This window comes from Anabas testudineus, chromosome 22, assembly GCF_900324465.2.
Source record: "Anabas testudineus chromosome 22, fAnaTes1.2, whole genome shotgun sequence".
Lineage (NCBI taxonomy): Eukaryota > Metazoa > Chordata > Actinopteri > Anabantiformes > Anabantidae > Anabas > Anabas testudineus.
This window is the reverse complement of record NC_046630.1, coordinates 13,496,294-13,521,005: the sequence shown is the minus strand read 5'-3', so window position 1 is coordinate 13,521,005 and position 24,712 is coordinate 13,496,294. Positions and strand designations below refer to the sequence as shown.

The 24,712-nt window shown below is 37.7% G+C and overlaps 1 protein-coding gene across 1 annotated transcript in view; it reads right to left on the bottom strand.

Annotated features, from left to right (window-relative positions):
• Window positions 1–24,712, bottom strand: part of sfswap (splicing factor SWAP) — a 41,975-nt gene that overhangs the window by 6,317 nt on the left and 10,946 nt on the right. Inside the window, exons 8-17 of the mRNA XM_026339514.1 lie at window positions 22,403–22,655; window positions 21,992–22,144; window positions 21,738–21,831; window positions 14,686–14,755; window positions 12,989–13,092; window positions 12,757–12,886; window positions 9,158–9,354; window positions 4,081–4,514; window positions 2,483–2,614; window positions 1,987–2,124 (exon numbers count right to left, since the gene is read on the bottom strand). Coding sequence (XP_026195299.1) covers window positions 1,987–2,124; window positions 2,483–2,614; window positions 4,081–4,514; window positions 9,158–9,354; window positions 12,757–12,886; window positions 12,989–13,092; window positions 14,686–14,755; window positions 21,738–21,831; window positions 21,992–22,144; window positions 22,403–22,655 — 1,705 coding nt within the window. The remainder of the gene's footprint in view (window positions 1–1,986; window positions 2,125–2,482; window positions 2,615–4,080; window positions 4,515–9,157; window positions 9,355–12,756; window positions 12,887–12,988; window positions 13,093–14,685; window positions 14,756–21,737; window positions 21,832–21,991; window positions 22,145–22,402; window positions 22,656–24,712) is intronic.

The window sequence follows — 24,712 nt, the reverse complement described above, 5'->3', positions numbered from 1 at the left end:
GCTGTTGCATAAAGAGGCCTTTTAACATGTATTAGCACTTTTTTAACTTCATACAATTATATAATTTTGTATTAATGGAGCCAGAGAATAAAATACACATCCTAAATTAAGCATAATATGGCCATTTAATGCATGACATGTTACCGATATCCAGGCTCCCACACATCGATTTCACTGATATGCATTTAGAGTAACATTTGACACTGCCGCTCTGGAGAAGTTAATTGCTTCAATATGTATAAGGACTTCAGAGCCGCATGAATTAACATCGACACCTTCTTGCAGTAATATGACCTCATGCAATGCGAAGGACATTTCTATGTTCTTTCCACCACCGATATGGCAATCCAGTCCGATAACTGCTTTTCTTTACCTCCTTTGTTCTCTGACCGTCACACTGTCTATATAAACTCTCTCTTGGAAGTACACTATTCAATTTAACAAAAAAAAAAAAAAACTGGTTTGATAACATACGCAATAATAGCAATAGCAAACGGCTTGCCCCACTTTAGCCAGTTGAGTACAGTGGAGGCGCACGTTGTATTGCTTGGGAACAGACATGGAGGAAAAGATGGTGAGTGGTTTAGCTGCAAGATCACTTTGTGTCCATGTAGGCCTACATTTTGCCCTCGAGCAGTCAACAAATAATGTATGCAGCTGTAATTGTTTATTTGTTGGAAAAATTTTCATCAGCAAACCAACATCCCCCAAGACATTCAAAGAGATTATCTCTGTTGCCATGACTGTCTTTGTGCCTTAAGACCTTGAAGCTAAAAGATGCTGGCTCTAAGCCATCATATCGCTTGCTCTTTAAATTTAATGCTTCAAGTCCCTTCCATCCAAACCAGATTTAGAACTGAGTTTTCTTGGTGACTGGAGTTTCATATTCAAAGGATATTACAGTTGTTTTCTACAGATCTCTTGGATGACACTGTGGTATGTAAAAATGTAAAAATGACAATACTAGATAAATTCATTGTGTTGATCATCGTCATGCAGTCTTCTGGATCATGAATACTGGTGCACTTAACAAACTTGTACAGTAAAACCTGATCTCCCTTAGTTATTATACCTGTAAAATCTTTTCTTATATGTACAACTCAAAATTCATAGTTGAGCTAATGTAAGGTTAAAAATGCTGTTTCTGTGCCTCTGACAGACATACATGTTATTGCCAACTAATTTTAAGGATTACCCTTTAATACATCTTTAATATGATGGATATAAACTAAATATTGTGCTACAGCTGAAACCAAACAACACAGTGCAACAGTCTGACAACCATTCACCTGCTTAAACCTACTTAAAGTAGGGGAATAAATACAGTACATACAAAATTTAGGCTGCACAAAATCAGAATCCAGTTTACTTGTGTGGTGCATGAGCAATTTTGGGGCTGCACACAGGCCGCTAAGGTGTTGGGCACTTGATTAAATTTATGTCCTGCAGTTGTGGAAATCATTAATTGATTTTAACTAGTTAGCTGCTACTGTGATGTTTGCAGCGCACAGGTTAAACCACTCCTTGGGCATCCCAAATAAAAATACATCAACACAAAACTCTTCCAAGGTTGACACACTAGCTGTGTCAAGTTACTGGTGGCTATAATGGGGAAATCATTATTTGGGGCACCATTTCCAAATGGCCAATTCTTTAGAGTTAGATGGAAAAAAGAAACAGCAAAAACACTTGAGCAAGAGAGTCTGTGTTTGTGAATAACCTTCAAAGAGAGGAAATTAATAGATCTTCAGTTCAGCACAGTTTTGACCGGCACCTCCTGAAATACTAAACTGTTATTTTGTTTCATGAGAAAAAGAAGTTTGGAGATATCAATGTATTGGTCTAAATACAAAGTTGTATGAATCCTATAATTTTTTAGCTTTATGCCTAGGTTTTCCCACTAACTTTTAAGCAATAAGACAGTAACACCTGGTAATGCAATACAAATATGTATTTGTCTTGACTGACGGGGATGTAGAGGACTACCTAGAGTGGCCCAGACTGGAAGCGGGGCTTGCTGGTTGGGACAAAAGTCTGCCAGGTGAAGAATATGGGGAGAGAGAGGAACCCACACGTTTCTGTCCTGAGGATGACAAGGAGCTCTTCCTTTTTTCAGCAGGGGACCTGGCAGGCATAAGCAATTTCAGGTTTAGGCAGAAACACTACACTTTACACAATACTGTATATGTGTGTATATGTATGGGAGGAGTGTTTTCTGAATATAAAATCATGTAAGTGAAAGCTGTCCATTGCAGCTCATTTTGGGTTTTGTCTTTTATACGGCTAAAGGTAGTCTAAGGTACAATCATACCTTAGTGTACATCTTGTCAGCATTGAACATCTCAATGTAGCAGTGTTTGCTACATTGAGATGTTTACATTCAGCCAAGACAGGTGTAATAAACATTCTCAGTCTTCCGTTGAATGTGGAGGAGTAGCTCCACCTGTCACCAAAGACTGATGACATCTGCTGCTGCGTTTACCTGGATCTCGAATGCCCCTTGGGCAGGCCAGAGCTGCTGCTGGGATGATATGCTTCCCGTTCTCTCTCCTCTCGTTTCCGCTCTGCGGAGGGGCCCCTCCTGTCCCTTCGCCCTGGGGAGTGTGAGCGGGATCTGAACAGACAGGAGGACAAAATAAGAAAGAAACCAGAAAGAATTAATAATAAAAAAATAAATTAACAAAATAAGAATGGAGGAAGCCTTTAAATTACAGAAGACAGACCTTAGAATATGAGCTGATGCTTTTGAAATGAAGGATAAGAATAGAAGAGGATCCAAAGAGAATGGCAAGACAATAAGGTAATGTTCACGTGAAAGCAATAAAGCAAGAAGTCAGGGTGTTTTTTTCCAAGTAACTCAAAAGTGAGAGTAACTAGTGAGGGCTAGAACAAAGTTTTGCAGCAATTCCATCAAGACTCTTTGATAAACTTAATATGACACAATTTGTGGTTAAAGACCAAAACACTGTCCAACTGAGCCAGAGGAAAAAAGCACATATCATAACTCATAACTCTGATCCACTTTCAATTAAAAATAAAGTTTTTCTAAACTGGTCTGAACAGAAAACAGTATTAAATATTTATGGATAATATAAGAGATTACTTAATTTATATTTAATTCCATAAAAGGCTGGGCTAAAATCAATTTACTTCCATTGCTACAATGCAGAGCATGAATGTGATTTACAAACATCAAATAGCCAGGGTTACAAAAGGAAATTATACCCCTTTTTCTAAAAACAAAGCCAGAAAAGGAAGGCCAGCTGAGTTAATGTCGGCTTACGGTCTGGCAAAACAAAGCTCGCACTTTAGCCTGACAGTTAAATGGCACAAACAAAGCAGCCAATCTCTACCTTTGATCACTTCCTTTCAACCTTTAACCTTTGTTTTTTTTTTCCCCCTCATATTTTTTAATCCGTCCCTCTTTCTTCCTTTTTCTAGAGGTAAGAAGGAGCAAAGAAAGGGTACAGAGTTATTATCTTCTAATAATATCTGAATTTGAATACTATGCATTCAAGGCTTGAATGATGCAGAATATAAAACCATAGGTGAAAAATAATCCTGATCTCAACCTGTCACATTACACATCTCATACCACATCATCGACAGTAGGTGTGTAAAAAGCCCAGTACTTATCATTTACAGTATAAAGGTTCAGGAGCACCATGAAATATAAGACAGTCAATGTGCTCTCACCAAGTCTTTTTTCTTATTTAATGCATATAAATATAACGTTTAGTTAGTGGATCTGAAGTGCTTGTTAACAAAAGTACATGTGGAAATGTTCAGAGATATTGCTGATCCTTTGAGTAAAGCTTGATATTTCAAATAAGCAGTTGTTTCACAATGTGATAATTCACCATAATAGTGCAAAGTAACTGAAAATGACTATTCAGGTGAAGTTATCTATTGAGTAAAAAAATATATAAAATATATATTTATGTTCTTAATTTCTTGCACTGGATTCGGACATTTTGAACATTTGAACTGAAATCAAAACTGAATCAAATAATGGGATATTCAGAGATGGTGACCACTGACAGTACACATGCACATCATGGCTGTTCCACAGTGTCTTACCGGGACCTGCGGGCTCTCCTGTAGGCACTGGGAAGAGAGTGTCTGCTCTTGGACCGCGACATCGATCTTGACCTCCTCTTGTGCTTTTTCTTCTTCTTATCTTTGTCCCTGCCTTTGTTCCTGTCTCTGTCTCGATCCCTTTCCCTCTGCCTGTCTCTATCTCTATCTCTGTCTCTGTCTCTGTCCCTCTCTCTGTCTCTCTGTCTGTCTCTGTCCCTGTGCCTCTCTCTGTCGCTCTCTCTGTCTCTGTCTCTCTCTCTGTCTCTATCTGCTCCTCTTGATGTAGCATAGGAGGATGATGACGATGGAGCGTCCTTGCTGCGATAGGTTCCATGATTCTCCATGGGGGGCCTTTGATCCGACAGATACGCACACTGTGCAGTGGACACTTCAGAAGGCGGAAGGCCAGACAGAACAGAAAGGGCATCTTGCATCTGGACAAAAGAAGGTTAAAGACTAAATCACTGAATGTATTATTTTTGAAAACATTTATTATAGATCATTTTTCTCTTTTTACTTGAGTTAAAGACATAATGAATTAAACACCCCCTCCCCCCTTTAACATGGGTTCCCTGATGCTTGATCGCACATTTTATTGTGTTGTGTGTTGATAATAAAAAAATTAAAGAATACTGGGACCACTAGGACTCTTCCTACTGTTGGTCTGCTGCACAAAAAGAGTAATCTTGCAAGAGGGGCCTTAGTCAGTGATTTGTAAAATATTTACAGAAAAATTTAATAGAATGAATCATAGAATTACATCATCATTTTACTTTATCTTGATACAGAGTATTTGAGTACTGCCCCTTTCTGTTATTGAAGATGCAGCTGAAATATCAGAAGGGAGAGGAAAAAAAATGCCAGGAGGTTTTATAAATAATCATGTGTGCTTTAAAAAGGGTCATGGGTTTGTAGCTGTACGGCTCGAGCAAAGTCAAAGTCCCTTGGTCTCTTGGGAAATTATTACTCATATTCTTCCCTTACTCAGCTGATTAAAAGATGGTGCAGGATACACAACACAGTTCGGCCCTCTGGCTACACACTAAGTTCCAACTGTCAGCTGCAAAGTGCCTCTAATTATCCAAATGTGGGTCTGTCTGCTTGTATTAGATTGGTCTGCTGCAGGATTCACATTGAAAAGATGACTTCAGTCCATCAGTGAAATAAACATGACGCTAAATCTTCCAAGGTCAGATTTTCTCATCCACACTTGGGCCTGAGATTGCTCACAGGGCCACTCTCGTTACATATGTATGCATATATGGTGCCAAAAGGGCTTGTGGAGGAAGACAAGGCAACAAATATACTGAAACATTAACATAAATGCTGTCCAAGAGATAAGTTACACACTATGAAGCCAGAAAGAGATTTACGTATTTAAAAGTAGTTCAACTTTAACAACAACATAAAAAAAAAAAACTCTTCCCAACTGCTATTAAGGAGAGAGGCAGGGACAGAAAGAAATGCAGACGGAAAGGATGATGATGAAAGAAGGGGCAAACAGGGTACTAAAGCAGAGGCAGGACAGAAACAAGAAGAGACGCTCAGAACAGAAGACAACAAGTATCTAGAAACAGGCAGGGGATTGGAGCCTGGGAAGAATATTTATTACATCTCTCTGTGTGCACACTGGTGAAAATATAAAAAATATGCTTTGGACATGGCTGCGTGACCAAATGTTAATGAAATGTGGTGGTTAACACATTGTTAAATACAGATCAAGCAGATATTAAATGTATATTTTAGCCTGAAATCACAGCATCACTTTAGTTGTTAAAGAAAATATAATCTATGAGACACTGAATGAGCCACTTTTACATGGTTGAATAATATAATAATAATTCTTTTAGTGTTGGATTATAAACAAAAACAACCACCAGTACTGTATTTTAATCTCAAGTATCTATACTTCTGCTTTTGTCCAAGCAAACAGCATGAAGGAAATATTCATGAAAAACACAAGATATATACAAGTATAAATGTTGGAAATAAGAATAAAGTCATTTCATGATATGTTGTACCATTGGACATAAAATAGGTTAGGCAAAGGAAATCTGTCTGCCTTCACTGCTCTTCTCAGCAGTGCCACCAGCTCCCCCTAAACCACTTATAGCCCTGTAATGTCTAAATAAACATGCAGGAAATATTTATGTTGACAAAATCTCATAAAAGCATCACTTTAACGAATAGATAAATACAGCCATGTTCATTTTCTTAAAATGGCTTATTACTTTGGATTTGCACCACTAGTGGCCTGCTGAAAACAAAAGACGCCACGCAGCAGTAGCACAGTTCACAGAGAGGGATCTGTTTACTCGCAACAACTTACGCTTGTTAATATACTACCATTGCACAAAAGACACGATTAGCACTTATGGGAACCATGGAGAGCTTACATCAACAGATCCATGTAAGGTCATGCTGCTCTTCTACATAGCATCAGCACTGATATTCATCCTCTAACTTCTGTAGAGCTAGTACTGCACCAGCTTGTTTTTTCTGGTCTTCTGAAACACAGCTGTCAGATTATTCACTATCATTACAAGTGTTAATCACCTTAGAGTCAAATTAGGGTTGCTTCTAATAACCAAATCATTACTCAGACTTGCATTGTCCTCTTTGCCGGATGTCAAGATTGGTTCCGTACCCGTCTGTGTCTTCTCATAACAGGATGCTATGTTAACAGCAAATAGGGATCCAATTTGGATAGCTGGAAAGCTTCAAAGCCGATGTAAAACTCAAAAGACTAAAATATACACATGCTCAATCTGTAATTGTATGTTGTATAATACGGTCGACAGCACCATGTTGTCGTCCAGGCTCCGCACTCCCAGCTACCCTGGCAGCAGGTTCCTTTATTAACATACCTTAAAAACACTTTTTTTTCCTCTCAAAGACACACACTTCATTATAGACTGGACACCAACCGAGTTTGCAATTCCTAACTTTAAAAACGTTAAACTAGCACATGATTTATTCAGTGGCCCAATGACCTATTCCTTCAGGATACGTATTCTCTCATGGCCACTGCAGAAGTCACAGAACATCTGGAGAAGAGTGACAGAGCTGGTGCAATAGTGACAAGAACCTGCCCATTGCCACCTGGCCTAACAGGCAATAGGCCAGTTCACCACGCATCAGTTGGGATCAAATGAGGAGCTGATATGCAACATCCATCAAATGGACAGGCAATCTACACATCAAATGACCACCTAGTCTTATTTACACAATAAAGCATTCTTGCCATTTTTGTCGATGTTTTATACAACAGAAGAAAAAGCCTTTTAAAACTTGCAATATTGCATCCCCCCTATGAAACCTTAGAAATGAGAAATTTCAAACAGAGACACTTTGTGTTATCTCTGCAGAAGGAGAGGAGCAGTTGAAAAACTGTTTTCTGTGTTTGGACTTTTAGTATTCTTTATTAGGACACACACTGGATGATTTGGTAGTTTGTTTTTCGCCTAAAAAATATATACTCCGAGCATTTTATGGTATAATTACATTTGCTTAAAATGGTCTTGGTGCATAATATTTTTTAAGCTTCTGAAATCAAAGTCATGACGCTCAGAAGAAAAACTATCATGCCCACAACAACAAAATTAGCTTCTTACTTCCTGAGAATGAGTCAACCCATCTATCTCTGGGTCACTCTGTCCTGTTTGTAACAGCACATTATGGGTCAAGAACAATATGCTATTTTTATTGTCAGTGTTAACAGCTGTGTTGAGATCTTATATAGGACACATATCTCACCTCTTCTTCATGCAATCGCTGACTGCTGTCACACCCCTGGTATAAGGCTGTCTGTACATGAAAAGCAGTCTGAGCTTGCCACAGAGTCAAGCACCGATTTGGCTCAACAACAACAACAGCACAATAAACATATCTGATATACTTTATCTGCTGTATATATGAGACCTTTTATTTCATGCCATTTACTAATATTCACTTCATGTGACCGATATGCTTGGAAATATTCTGACAGCAGCCACACATTCTTCTCTTAAGTTATGATTGTATGGTTACATAAACTGAAAACTGCCATAAACACTGCTGTACACACAGACAGAAAAACTCCAGCCATTTCTGCCTGTCACTGTGTCAACATTATCACAGTCCTACTCAGACATAACGATGGATACTGTTTCACTATAGGATTACAGAACTAATTGTAGAAAAAGTGATTTTCCATTTACTAAAGCTATCTGACCAAAATTTTGGCCCCAATTCAGCAAGTGAAAAATATGAGGTTAAAAAAAGTAACAGCCAGCAAAATCTGGCTCTGATCTCAGGCTTCAGGGTGGAAAATGTCTTGCCAGGAGTCTGCATTTACACAATTTGATCTTACGATTAAGCAGTGCAGACAAAACTTGTCCTTACTTATCTACAGCCTCTAGTCAATTAGTATACCAGATTTTGTCTTTCTTCTATTGTACAGTTACAAATTACAAAATAAGACCAATATCGCATTTATCTCTTCTACTATATTCCAAGGTTTTAGAAAAAAATATGGTAAATGTATCTTGCATTACAAGTCTGTTAAAGTCTATGGTCCTATCAGTTCAAATACTCTGCCCTACAATAATGATATTGTGATGTATTTATACTAAAGAAAACAATCTTCCACTCAACCTTAAACTAACACTCTTCCCGAAAATGTGTTACACAAACAGCATGTGTTACACAAAAATACATTACAGTATATTTTCACTGAGTTTAGCAGAATAGTCTAACAACCTGGAACGCAGCTCATGTGGACACAGTATCATTTTCTAGTATAACTGGCTTCGTCTTGCCAATATATTTTGTAATGTAAATATTAAGTCATTAGATATTTTTAGGAATCTAATGGTACTGCTGTTAAATGCATCCATTCTCATTATGGCATTACTGCAATTACACCATCTTAGTTCTTGACCTGAGTGACACAACAACGTCTCAAACTTTGAGAAAACGGACTCAATTGTAATTTTGAACTCTTGAATTAGTCACATTGTGAGTGACGATAACGCTGTCAGTGTTTTTACTTAAAATGACAACTGCACTAAATCACCTTTATCAACCATTCACCTACCTCAAGCTGTGCAGATGAGTCTAGCTCAACTCTTTTGGCCTCAGGCTCTCCAGCAAAGGGGCTGCGGAGGGTCTGTAGGAAGAGCGCTGCCTTCCTCTTCCTCTCTGCCTGTAGCTGTTTCTCCTTGGATTCCTTAGATGCCTGGGCCAGCTTCTCCCTGGCTGCAGCAGCTAGACGATCCTCCAGTTTCTGCTTGGCTAAGGGCGAGGAGATAAGAGGGTACAAAAAGAAGAGAGACGGTTGGATGACGATGAGAAAAAAAAAAAAAAAGTACTCATTGTCCCTTTTTTGTGTTTACCGCAGACATGCCTCTACTAAATTGTAGTGAGGGAGGAGAAAATGACTGAAAAGTGTGATTGTGCTCGGGTTTTCACTCAGCCAAATTTTTCCTGGCTACAAGTAAATAGTCATAGTAAAACAAAGAATTCAAAGCGAGAGGAGAGAGGGAGAAAAGACACAGATGGAGACATAGGAGAGAAGGAAGGGATTGTAAGAGACAAAAAAATGCCAGAGAGGAACAGAATGAAAGACAAAGAGGAAAAGGATGATATGTGTAATTGTCGACTCTTACTGTCAAATTAAACTAAGATGAGCGTTTTGTTTCCAACTGCTGTAGATTGACAAAATTCCTACTTTAAATCCTATAGTCTGATTGAGTCTCTGGTGATATATAATTTCATGCAATTCAAGGTTTACATAGAAAAAGTAGAGTAAGAAAGAGAACATGTGGGTGGGGAAGAGGAGACAGACATCGGTGTGACAGTGGGGGTGGAAAATAAGCAGTTTTTGAGAAATGAGGAAAGGCGATGAAGTGCTGGAGACAGGTAGGGGAAGGATAGGTAAGGCGAGCACAAGAATGAGATGGGGCACAGGGAGCAACGGGATGAGTGAGACGCAGACGACAAGACAGTGAAGTATAAAACAAATGCTTGTGGAAAACAGGCTGTGTAAGTTATGCAACCGCTGGGGCTACTGTTATCTCTTCAAGGTTAAAAATAGGCTGGCTGTCAAGGCAAATCATATTTGAGTATAGTGAGAATAACAGCCAAGTGGAACAGAACCCAGCTGTAACCCAGACTGTGTCACAATACACAGCCCTGGCTGAGTCTTACTGCTGTGTTTACAGATTCATTTAATGCAATTTATCACGAAGGACAATCTTACTGTACTGTGTTCAGTAGGTTATGGTAGTAGTTAGTAGTTGTAGTAGTTCATTTTTGAAGATTACATAAATGATTCATTTAATTAATAACAAAAATTCAAACTGTGGGCATTAGCTACTGTCTTTAATCTGTTTTATTTCACTGTACTGTAATGACTAAATAACTTTGAGCATGACAGGCTAATAAAAATGATTAGTTGGAGTTAAAATATTAAAAAATTTAAATTGTATCTCTCTGTAAGCCCTTCAATGAATGAAAGGCTGCCTTATATTTAGTTTAAAGAAAGTATATCTACATTTAGACTATATTTAGCTCCATACCCAAATTTACTGAATATACACTATCTGCATTTTCTTCTGCAAGTCTTCTATAACTGCTATTAAAACATGCACATCATCTGGGAAATGTCTGAACAATTCATGTAGTTATCACTGCAACTGCATTTAGTGTGTGCGACTGTTTTCCAGCCCATCAATACAGATTAGCGTTCTGCTGTCTGTTGCTGATTCTCCGGCTGATCAAGTTAGGTCTGCTGAGTGACAGCCACTTTGCCACACAGCAAAGCCAATTCAGTCAGCTATTTATTAGGCTTTTCCAGCCTCTTTCACTGGCCGTCTGTCAGCTCAGAGAGGGAATTACACTCAGAGACTATTCCACTAAACCTAAACAGGACCTGTCAGGCCCCTTGATGCAGAGAAGTAGCACATTTATCTCTCACTGTCCATCTGTCCATCTTTTAGGCTCTATTTTGCAGCTGGAAATTATTACCTTGTTGCACTGTCCTTCTGACTGGACAATTGGCATCATGTGTCTCTGACAAACAGCCTTGTGCTATTGACTGAGAGTATGTTTAGTAACTATAGGAAGCATTGCTAACCCTTTCCACCATTTTAGGAGAGGCCCTTTTCAAAATCATAGCAATTGGTAACGTCTGCTAATGTGGCACACTTTTAAACACAATTTAGTAGATTTCTATACAGTCAAACAGCTATTAAGGATAAGATATTTTCTCTTTCTTACAGGGCAGCAATAAAGAGCATATCTAGTAAGCATCTTACCAGACAAGACAATCCACTAAATTCACAAAATGCGATATACACTAGCCTGGAATTTGAGTGATCCAACATAAAGCTGAGGATACATTTGTATTGTAATACTGTTCTACCAGATTTGTTTGAAGTATTTTAGCTTTCAAGGACAAGCATGACTATTTTATTATTTTATTTTAAACAGTGAAAGCTCATGATGAGTAATGTAATTTCTGTTAATTTGAATTAATAAAAGCGACCCCAAACTCTACCTTAATTAATAATCATTGACATACTATAAAATGGCCTATAAATGACTTTTTATACCTTTGACATAGAAGACTTGTACCTTGCGATTAATGAGTCAGATCCACTGGTTTATTGATAACCCTAATGGCGATGGTGTGTGCTGGCTGTTAGATTTTGTTTGTCGGAAATGCCTTTCTGGAATATCATTTTAAATTTAAGCTGCTTTGTGATCTCTCAAAGAGACATGCAGAGGAGGGTGAAGCTGTCCAATTTTTTTTTTTAAGCTAAGAGGGTGCAATTGCAGATTGAATCAACTTCAAGTACAACAGCTTCCAGTAAAAAAGTATATTACTTTTGAAATGAATAACCATCGATACAGAAAAATATGAATGTTTGAGAGAAGTGACTGTGCCTAAAAATGAAACGGGAAACAGGCACAAAGCAAAATGAGAACTTTTTGCTCAGTGAGTTATGCAGGACCTTCCCCTAAAAAGTGGTTAAGATCATTAACCTAGCAGTCATCTCATCAGCTGTATCATGTTAATTAGTATGTTAAAAACAGTATGAAAGCTAAAAATCCTGCTCAACGGCTAGAAGGGTGTAAACCTCCTGCAGGATAAATAACGCTTTGTGTGCAGGTATGGGTCTTTGTGCAAAGTCACTGATGCATTACTTCAGTTTATGCAAGACTGAGCAGAGCTGATGTGTAACATCCTATATCCACAACTGAACGAAAGAGAGAGACAAAAATAGAGAGAATACATCTCCGTTAGGCTTTGGAGATATATGACTGTCATTTACTGTACTACACTGTTTGTGTCCTGCTGGAGGGTACACACTGTTCAGAGAATTTATAATTCAGACTCAGAGGATTTCATCTCCTCTCTTGCCCTTTTGTTTTCCCTCCAATCCCGACACTCTTGGAAAGTAACAGCATGCCAGTGGGTGTGACAGGGGTGGCTTGTAAGCACCTGTATTTATTTGCTGATGCTGAGACACAAGAATACACTTTAGCTAACTCACATTAAAGATGAGGACAAAATGGCAAAATCGGATAAAGGCTGAACCATGTTTTCAATAAAGCATACTGATTATTACAAACTCACAAAAATTACATTTGCAGCTACCTATATTTTTTCAACCTGTTGAGCACAGTTACCTTGTTTTGCCTCCAACTCTTCCAGAGTAAGGGAGGGTTTCTTCTCTTCTGGTGCACTGACTGGAGGAGGCTCCTTGTTAACCACGTCAACTCCTCCCATAACAGCTTCCAGCCCCTCCTCTTCCAGTAACTTTAAGCAAACATGCATTTTAAGATAGTGTTAATTTCAATATAATTTCTTGTGTTAGTCAGCCTTATATCATTGCAAAACTGAAAAGAAGTTGAAATAGACCTTGTCCTCGTCCGAGTCATCGTCCAGTCGAACTCTGTTCTTTTCCAGTGGCAGCATGTCATTTTCCTTTGCCTTGATGGCAAAAGAGATGGGGGCAAACGAGGCTGTAATGGCACAGAGAGACAGAAGGTCAAATTGTGATTCAGATGGAAAGAACTATTCAGAGTGCAGTCATGTTCACCACACAATGAAAACTGCATCATGCCCTACTTTTCATTGACAAATTTAAAGAAAAAGCTGGAGGAAGGTTTACGGGAGGGATGGACAAAAAAAATAACAGGACGATGCAGGAAAAGCAAGGATGAGAAATGAAAAAGGGGAACTAAAGGAAACATAAGAGTGAAAGGAAGTTTATGAAATGAAAAACAGACTTAGGACAAGCTGGGCAAGACGCAGAATACAGACGAGGAAAGAGAAACAGTCGGACAGACAGACAGGCAGTTGGCCACAATGAAACAATGCAGACGAGCCAACAACGCTGCGCCCCATGGATTTCTATCCTAATCCTAAAACCCTGAAACAACTATGCTTAGTCCATTTATCTTCAGTGGAGACCTTGACATAAAAACTGCATGTGTCAAAACAAGACTATTCTGGGGGTGAAGGAGTGTAACTATAATTTAAGATGTGGCAGATTAAGTCCAAAATCCTTGTACTGGACAAAATGGCTGCTGTGAGGCTTCAGCTGTATAAAAACGCACGAAAAGTAGGCATCAGAATTGTGGCACATGGCATATATGAGCATTTGTGGCATTCACCAATTTCCTCATGCTTCCAGTTTAATCTTAGGCATTAACAAAATTCATAAATGGTCCAGACCTCTCGTACATGACATGAACAGATAGACTGCTTACTTCAAAAGGGGAAAACACACTTGTCGCCCTTAAGGAATTTTAGCGGTGTGGAGTTTATACATGCTATGATTAAATAAATAAAATACAGCACAGACTCTGAACAAAGTTAATCTGTTCATCTTATAGTTACCCTCTTGGTTTGTAAATTTACCGAGAGATCATTTAATTATAGTGATTCCAATTGTTAATTTAGGGAGGAGGCAAAATGCTCTCCCTCCTGTCATTGCTGTGCTGTATATCTTGTTATAACACAGTGTAACATCACTTACTGCAGTATTTTCTACTTTACTATCACATTGTTGTCCACAGACACAATTCAATTTCAATTCAGCACTAGGCGACAGTGGAGAGGAAAAACTTTTGTTTTGATTTTGTAGTCAAATGAAATTAAAGGATAGACAGTCTGCCTCATTCCATAAAAAATAACCTTAGTATAGGACCTTTGATATTCATCTTAAAATGCTGGATGGTTTACTTGTGCAGTACCCCAAGAACTTATTAGTTTTCCCTAGTCTGCTCTGCGACCTGTTACCCCCCAACAGTCTGTGTGAATGCATGCCTTAATTTGCATGTGCATGTTCTTGGATCCCAGCAGCATTGTGGTAAGCAGAGTCTTTCATCTCTGCCCAGAAATTTCCAGCCTGATATCACCAAAGGAAATTGCTAGCATAAATACCATTAGATTTACAGGCAGCTGTGAATAAACACGATACATACACGCTAAAGTAAATATGTTTAGGCATATTTACATATACAACATATTTGCCTAAAGGTTTTGCATCTAATTTATTGAAAAAACTAAACAAGAAAGAGAAAGTGTTTTTGCTTGTGTTATTGCCCTACCTTTAGTCAGCTTGGACTCCGTAACTGAATTGTCCGACTGAAGCTCATCCCCATCATTTCCGATCCCACTCTGGAGGAAGGGAGAGAGCACACAACGAACAAAAGAAGATTACAGACACATTTTGAACTAGTAAACAATAACATTTCAGAGATTGATGGCATTGAAAATCTGATTCCCTGAAAAACTGATCCTGATATTATGTACTTTTATGATGCGAAGGAGGAGCAATATGGCCAAAAAGCTGGTGTGAGAAAGGTCTTTCTTTTTAAGAAATGTGCACATTGGGTGTCTAGGTAATACAAATAAATACATTTAAAAATATCTATTTTTGTGTTTGGTGTGACAGCATTTTTAATGTATAAAAGGGTTATACATAAAGGCATCTCCCTGCTGTGCTACCATAAAGTTCTGGCTCAGGCCTAATGGATACTTTTTAATACTTTGCTTTTCTATATAAGCAGCGTGTGGAGAAGCTGAGCAGAATAGAAAAGGTCAGGAAACCATTAAAAGCAGAACACTGTTATGAGATGAAAAATTACATTTCACACATGATTGACCATGCACAAGTCATGATTTTTGTTTCAAAAGTTAAGTTAAAATAAAATTATAATTAAGCAGTACAAAGACAATAATAGTAATTTAATACTGTATTCATTTTGAATGAATTACCTAGGTGTATAATCAGTGGCTAATTTTTGTTCTTTCCCCATTTTTCTAATGATTTGCTGAGTTATACTTATCACAATGTGACCTTCTTTTTTCTAAATGGTGATGAACGTGTATCTTGCTGTAGTAAACACAGCAGCTTTGCGTGCATAGAAAAATGAAATCTATGTGAACATTGAATGGTCAAGGTCGCAGCCACCTCATGTTAGCGGAGGCATACAACCACAATGTTGTAACTCTAGACCTTACTTGTCTGGCAGTATAATTGCTTAAACAGCTTGAGATACCTTATTTGGCTTTCTGATATTTCACTGTATGTTCTGTTGCTCCCCACATCAACATAGTATTTTTACAAAGCCCTTATAGCATGCTTGTGCGTACATTACTGATAACCAGAAAGGTCTTGGTAGTAATACCTGTGGACCGGATGCTCCTAGCCACTACCCTACAACATAAACTGCTGGTGGAATGACGGTGAAGCTGGTGATGAAGCCACTGCCACAGAAGGAAAAAACTTAACCTCATGAGGTACATTTTACCATGTTTGAAGAATGGATCAAATGCAACCTCCTCTAATTCTACTATAATTAAACAGTGCTTTCAACAGTCAAAGCATTTTACAGAGATCTGGAGACTACTTAAACCCTTAAATGAATAAATAAATAAATAAAATCAAAGCTCACAGGAGAAGAAAAAGCAGGAACTGCCAGAAGTATTCATTATTCACGTTTTGGGAAAAACTCAGTAGGGAAAAACTTTTGATAAGTTCACATAGCCTGCATTAGACCTAGGCCCAAATCAAGCCATTGTCAGACAGGGTGAAAGGAAAATACTGTGCCGTGCAATTGTCATAGTGAAACATCATATGGATAATGCCTTCAGTAACTTCATCCTAAGAAAGTAAATTGTGTTAAACATTTCTTTTAAAAAAAGTCGAGATGTCCCCATGAGTTGTTTTGTATTCTTTGCTAAACTAAATTGAGAGAGTGAAAATGTGGGCATCACATTAAATCCAGCAACATAGATCAGTGACTTTTTAAACATCCGATTAAAAGAGCTCTTCAAACAGAAGGAGACACGGCTTCTGATGATTTGAACTATTAGCAAAATGCTCCTTCTTTTTAGATAAAAATTTAATTTATCCACTCCACAAGTGCAGCACTCTGAACACTTTAGAGATTTATTGATACTTATACAAAACAACAGCTGCTGCATACCCTGCTGCTGTCTGTGTTGACTGATTTTATCCCCTTTTCTAGCTTTTTTCATTAACTATCAAACTATAAATAATAGCACTGAATGAGAGCAGTGATATCTGCATCCTATAACTCACAATGCAAATCACAAACACAAGGCAGGTTTCTTGACAGAAAAGCGGAGCAGCTGCTTGTTGGAGCAGCCTGAGCTGTGTCATAATGGCCCACACTTCTCTGCACTCTGACAAGCTAATGGATTTGATTCTTCAGAAGACAAATTGCTCCTTTCAAACGTTTTCAATCACTTCTCGCATTTCCCGTTCTCATTCAGAAACAACGCAGACTCAACTAACCTTGAACATATATAAATATATGCATACGTAAAGTTGCTTTAGAAGGTATCTGGACCCCTTCACTTTTTCAACACTGTAGATTTAATCTGATGTACTCCAGAAAGTCCCCTGACTTCTTCAATAGCAGTTCCTGGGAGTCTTAAATAATCATGATGTAGTTTTTGGTAAGGATACTAACTGATCAATGATTGGACCTTCTAGATACAGATGTATTTATACTAGAATTATGTGAGAGACATTCAGTGCACACAGACAATCTTCATTTAACCAATTGTGTGACTTTTAAAACTAACAGATTGTGATTATTTACTTTACTTTGAAGAGAATTAATACTCATACAAATAGCTGAGGTGGGGACAAACTGAAAGACTAGCTAAGACTTTCAAAGACTGGATAGTTCATACTTAAAGACTGTTTCTTCCACAGATCAGTTTTCAAGTCTTTGATCGTCTGAAAGCAGCACACACCTGAAAAATGATTAATAACGACTAGTCAGTAACAACTGGAAGTAGATAACAGTGCAAATACCATGAGAATGGAAATTGTCGAGTGTATGCAACAGCTTGTACTTTTCATAAACAGTGAAACTAGGATGATAAATACCTTGGTGAAATGAAGCTAACATCAGGTATAGCTGTAGTTACTGTAGGTCTCTCTCTTAAATGCTTATTAAAGGTAACAAGTTATAGGAAATATCTATTAATTTTCACACTTAGTTATTTTTTCCTATTTAAAGCCCATATAAATCCCTTATGTAAAAGGGATGATGAATATAAAAAATAAGTAAATACAAAAGCTCAGTTTGGAAACCTGGAAAAAGGAAGACATTAAATTAAGTCAGATAATTAGGGCAAAACGTCCTTTAAGTTACTCATATAAACCATGATAGAGAGGTTTTCTATTCATATCTGCATTATCAACTATTTTATAACCCAATCACAAAACAGTATCATTATTCAAGCACTGACCTTGTTCTTTAGTCTTAGAAAGCTGACTGCCAACCCAAACCCTTGAAACAACTAAAATCCCTAATGAATATGCTACATATGCGTAGTGCATTCATCTTTAGTGGTGTTATGAGATCACGTCGCAAAGAGACCTTGACATAAAAACTGCAGCGCTCGGAAGGAGTTGAATTCACAATAATTTTCTGTACTATGTAAAATAATGTGTGTATGATGCATGTTGTCCAGTACAAAATATTTTTAAGGTTGTGTCAAAACAAGACTATTCTGGGGGTGAAGGAGTGTAATTCCACTTTAAGAAGTGGCAGATTAAATCCAAAATCTAACTGTGTACCACAGGTAAGCAAAAAAAAGTAGCCTCAGAATTGTGGCACATGGCATATATGAGCAGTTAAAGATCATTTGTGGCATTCACCAATTTTCTCATGCTTCCAGTTTAATCTTAGGCATTAAGAAAAATCATAAATGGTCCAGACCTCTCGTACATGATATGAACAGATAGACTGCTTACTTCAAAGGGGGAAAACACACTTGTTGTGCTCCAGAAATTATAGCGGTGTGGAGTTTATACATGCTATGATTAAATAAATAAAATACAGCACAGACTCAGAACAAAGTTAACATTAAATTAATAATCTGTTCACCATATAGTTATCCTCATGGTTTACAAATTGTAAATTTGTAAATGTAACTTCACTTACTGCAGTATTTTCTACTTTACCATGTCATTGTTGTCCACAGACACAATTCAATTTCAATTCAATTCAATTTTATTTGTACGGCGCCACATCACAAAAGAAGTCACCCCAAGGCACTTTACAGTTTAAGGTTTAAGACCTTACAAAATATAACTGTATATAGTATTATACAGAAAACACAAAAACCCCACTTGAGCAGCACTAGGCGCCAGTGGTGAGGAAAAATTTCCTTTACAGGAAGAAACCTCCAGCAGAGCCAGGCTTACGGTGCCTTGACCGGTTGGGGTGAGTAGAAAGAGGGTAGAAAGAGGAGAGAGAAAAACAGCAGGCGACAAAAAAATGTAGACTATTAAGTCATGAACGGCTGTGTGATAGAAAGACTAACTTCATGCAGCTTCATCAATTTCCTCTTTATTTCTGTCACAGTATAGCACTGCTCTGATAACACACCACTGACAGCTACTATGAAATTATTCTAATTGCTCCTCCGGTACTACTGAATAGTAAATTTGTTGTTTTAATTTGCTGATTTTTGACAGCAGGCTTGGTTCTCTGCAGTGTGAAAGTGTTTTTATTCTTTTGTTGCATTTGAATGAAAGTAAGCAAAGCAAAAAGGCAAACTAGGTAGCCTTATAGGGCAATATCAAAAGTTCTGACTATGCTAATGATCAAATGATGCCAACCCTCTTCATGAACAGGTGATAATCAGTCAGAAACAAGCAATTGACAAATAATGGGCGCTGGGGGACTAAGAATAGTTACACTAGGTCCCAGTCCTATTGTTTGCTAAATAAAACTTATTGTGCATCAATCTGGTGGTTACCTTACTGATAAAAAATATCCAAAGATGAATATGAGACAAAAGATGACAGGTTTGATTGGTTGATTATTCAAACAATACACTGGATGTCTAGCTCAGTTTGAGATTTGGGTTTTGTCTGTTCAGACTGCATTTATAGTTAAGAAGTGTAACATACATAAAAACCAGAGAGCTGTTTAGTCGCGAGAAACAAGCAATTGTGAAGCAGAGATAAGATGGAAAATCAATCAGAGCCATTGCACAAACATTGACCTTAACCAGTACAACCATTTGGAATGTCCTGAAGAAGAAAGAAACCACTGGTTTACTGGGTAGACTATAGTAAACAACAGCAGGTGGTGATGGAAACATTGTGAGGGCTGTAAAGACAGACCCTAAATCAACAGTTAGTGACATCAGCAACAACCAAGAAAAACAGAAGGGCCCAGCTGGAATTGACAGTACAGAAGTGAGCCTAGAAAAAATATTAAAATTTTATAGACTGATGAGACAAAGATTAACCCAGCCAAATTGATGGAAAGACATACAAAACAAAAACATACCAGCTCATCTGTGAAACACAGTGGAGGTAATGTCATGACTTGGGTTGCATGGCTTCTTCATCATCTTCATTGATAATGTAACACACAATGGCAAAATGAACTCAGAAAACCAAACTGATCCTTCATCATGCAGCAAGATAATGACCCAAAACACACAAAGGAGTTCATCAGCTGTAAAAAGTGGAAGGTTTTAGACTGGCCAAGTCAACCTCCACCCACTCTTAAACCTTAAAGAGCATGTAAACAAACAACAACTGAAAGAGGCTACAGTGGTCACTAGCTTGATGCAATTATTGCAAGCAAATAATTTGCAAATAAATACTAGGTCTTATTCACTTTAATCTATTACAAGTCTACATTTTCCAAATACATTTGCTAAAATTAAAAATGGATGAGTTCAGACAAAAGGTGCTCTTTGGAGGGGAGTGTATACAGTAGTTCAAACTTGCCATCCTAAGCAATGTCCTCCAATCACCATAAACTCGGTCTATGAGGACTTTATTATAAGCACAACTAATATGTTTTCCTCAGGGTATGTAATATAGTTACCTCACTCACTGATAAACATTCTGTGGTGTTCAGGGAAATCCTAAAGCCAAGGGAATGTATTCCCATGAAACAATCGCTCCTAACCGCAGGGAATTTGTTAGCAACAGTTACTAGTTAACCAATACACCATAAAGTTTATAAAGCCTGTGCCACTGGGGAGCTTCACCAGCCAGAAGAGGCACTGAGAATGCTGCTAATGTCTGTTGGAACTGCTGCTAATTGGGTGGGACGCCTCATCAAGGTCCTGATATTCAACTGGATTCCACATCGGATTTAGCGGTGATAGTGAAAGAGAATAGGCACAGAAGCTTCACAAAACAGGCAAGGCTGGTGAAGTAAAAGTTCTTCAGTCATTTCAGTCAATTTAATGTAGAACTTAGAACTTAGTACCGATAGTTAGTAGAAATATGGTTAATGTCAAGATATTGCAGCTTCACTGAATAAAATCCCTAAAACAAAGGAAACTACTAATGAAAAACTGAAATTATCTCACTGGAGTCCTAAAAGACTTGAAAAGGGACATAGTAAACAACTCTGTTGCCCAGCAGGAGGGTGAGATTTACCTTTCAACAATACTCAAGTATTGCTGCCCTTGTTCACTTATGTCACTCCTATAACAGGATACTTCTAATAATAATAGAAGTAATTTAACAGGTCTTAGCATATCAGCAAGAAAAATCTGCTAATTTCAAGGTTCGCTGTAAGTGCAGTGAATGCTTAGACAACCTTCTTCTATGACTAAACTTTTCCTGCAAATGATGTTAAATGGAATTACATGCAGATGTGAGAAATGGTGACGGAAGAAGATAAATGAGAGAACAGTGTTGATCCTAGGTGTTAAGGTCATACGTGGGGTTGAAGTATTAACCTTGCGCCATTGCAAGCATCTGCTCATACTAAACTACCTACTCAGCAAGGAGAATGTAATCAATGAATAATAAATAGAGGATGAAAATTTGAGTGGAAAATTTTTTTTAAATGTTGTTAAATACAACATGTGAAGTTTGTCCCTGACCCGGTGCTAAGTGGTGCCACAGATTTCTCCTGATTTATATTAAGGATCCATAACTAATGTGTTACACTGTCACCTGTATTAGACACATTCCAGTTTAAACTGATTTGGATCAGGTGTCTATATGGAAATAAGCTTGTCAATATGTTATGTTGTTAAGAGAGCCCTTCTATATATGCACAGACACACAGACAAACAGACACACAGACACACACAGATATATATAAAACACGTCAGCAAGTCTGAATACCTCTGAAAATACTTTTCCTTCCTTCTGCATGAAGTAATTCTTCTTAAACTCATAATAGGTGTTGTACTGGTGCCAAGACTGCAAAAAGTCAAACCTACGGCAGAAAGAAGAAGAACATATACTATATAAGATGACAGGTAACCACTCATAAAATATGAGTCAGAGGATGATGAAGAGGTTGCAGTTACTGATATGAGTTTCAAAAACAAAGGGCTGACCAGAGAAAGATATTTTCATCTGGTAAGAACACGTACCGTGGATCATTCTTGGCACGGACACTGGCTTCAAACTTTAGACCGTTCCTAGCAACATATTCAGCCAGCTTGTCTATGACTGGCTGGATGTCAGGTGGCGGAGGAATGATGGCTGGTGCTGCTGGTGTGGAAACTTGAGCTTCGACTTTGGAACTATTTTAAATTAAAATTAAAGATGTTAAGTTATCTAACATCTTTATTTACATACATAATTTCCAATATTAATTGCTATAGCTAAGCAAGCAACAGTAACACTTCAGAAGGTTTATGAATATAATTTTGAACACATTTTAAAAAGTTAATTTTTAATTTTTTCAAAGCTAAATAACAAAAACACTAAAATTCAATGACAGTTTAAGTGCCATGAGGTGCTATCAATGAGAAAATGGCACGATGCAAGTGTGTACCTACCTGGTTTCTGGTACACTCGCTGAAGCAGCCGAGCCAGTGATCTGAGAGGTGGCTGTATCTGGTGGTGTCATGGTGACTGCTTCAGGAGGGGTAGGTGTAGTCCCCAAATTAGACAAAGCCCCAGAGGAAGAAGGAGGAGCAGCCATAACAGCTGAAGGCATATTGTTATAGTAAGAGCTGGCATCTATTCCTGAGGGAGGTGGGGCCAAGCAGAACGTTCCATCAGGAAGCATGTAGTAGCGATAATAAATAGCTGTAAATAAAAGAAGAAGAAATCCCTACATGAAATATACCTTTCAGAAATGCTTCCTTTTTGCCTGGCAAAAGACAAACACTTAATGTGAGATATATAGAGAATACATTTTGGTTTTACCATTAAAACACACACAGCACTGTTCACATTATAGCATCATTTTTTGCTTTAAAAAAATCTATTTGTTCCTTTAAAGAGATAAAAGGCTATAGTTATAGCCATGACAAACTTTCTACTTGAACATGATGGAAACGTTATCTGCCACTGTAAAAGGGAACTGCCACACCTGCCTTGTTAATGAACCTATGAAAAACACTAATGCTACCTTTTGTGCACAGTCAAAGCACTAAATTTAGTTTTGCAAGACAGGAAAACAGCCCATAAAAATACATACACAAACACAGCGTTTCCCTGTATGCATTAAATAAATTAAATAAACAGCAGCTAAGTTTTTATGTTAAATTTAAAATGTCCAAAGCAGTTATTCATTTAAATGAGCAGAAGAAAGTGGGTATAACTCAATGTGGTCATTGCACAATAAAGGTAATGTCCCTCATAATTGGGTTTGTATTGCAAAAAGAGATACCGAGCTGGTTGACTTTAATAACACAGCCAATTTTATCTAATCAGGAAAATGGAAAGTGAAACCATGAACTATCTTTAAAAAATTGACATGTGCTACATTTCCGATAAAGACAGTATGATGTGCAAATGGAAAGACAAAAAATACATATATATACGAGGTCAATCTATTCATCTGTTTCCTAGATGATGCAGTTATCTGGTGGTTTTGGAGCTGCTCTTATTGTTTGTTTTGCATACTCATATTCATCAGGGTCAGAGGGAGCGATTACATACGCTCAATAAAGGGAGGCAATCCAGTAGAATGGAGGTAATGGAGCAACTTATTACCTAAGCCCTGTATTAACATTTTAGGGAGCTGAATAAACATGCTCGAAAGACAAGAAAAGGCTTTCACATCAGTGCACTCCAAGTGTAGCCATATGGGAGGACAAGCTAACAGTCCCCTTTTGAGCAACAACACATATCAACAGCATTAAGCAGCTAGGTCATCCACTAACAGTCTACTATCAAACATTCCTATTACAGCAGCAAAGATCAGGTCAAAGCACATCTTTTACAACTGATTCACAGATGAATAAATTGCAATAATGGACAAGTAAACTCTCATGAGTCATCAGGGGCTATTGACCAGAGGCTTGGTTTAACAGCTGTTTCCGGAAAGGATGAGCACATATATGGTTCAATTATGGTGGCAGTGTGATAAACACCATAGAGTGAGGGTGGATGTGACTCATTATGGGTGGATACATTGTATATTCATAAAGTTTGCTTTTGGGATCCTGTGACCCAAATTTGTTTTATTGACTTAATAGCTAATAAAAATGCAGTTTATCAAATTCTGCATCTAAGAGGTTCAAGCAGCGCACAAATAGTTATGTAGCTATATATATTCGAGCATTTATGCATACCAAAGAACTGCTATGCGATTGAGTGAGTAGATATTTAAAGCCCCAATGTGTAGCATTTAAAAAAAAATAAAAAAAATCATACTTCAATCAGCTATCCATAATTTCAAAAAGACATTGTGCCAGAGGGCAATGGTGTGCTAAGTAAAGAACAGAAAATATGTAGAACATCTATGCACAGTCTCACACAACAAAAGTGACTAAGACTTTTGAACTGCATATTATACTTTACTGTTTTAGGGCATTTTGCTTTACCTTTATTTACCAGTATGACCATTTTATTTACTGTACAAGTTTGTCAAAGTATGTGAAAATGCTATTTCAGATCCGTTCTGGGTATGCTTACATTGTTGAAAGCTTTTTTTAGTTGGAGTCTAAATTTTGTAAACATCAAAGCAAAAGCATATAGTGATGGCTGTTCTGACCCAGAGCTTTTGTGTGAACCCTTGAGCTTGTTCAAGTCAAGTCATCTGTTTTTTAGGAATTTATGTCTGCTCCACAACACCACTAAGCTCAATATTACTTGCAGCACTAAAAATTCCCTCACATCAATTGCAAACTATGGTC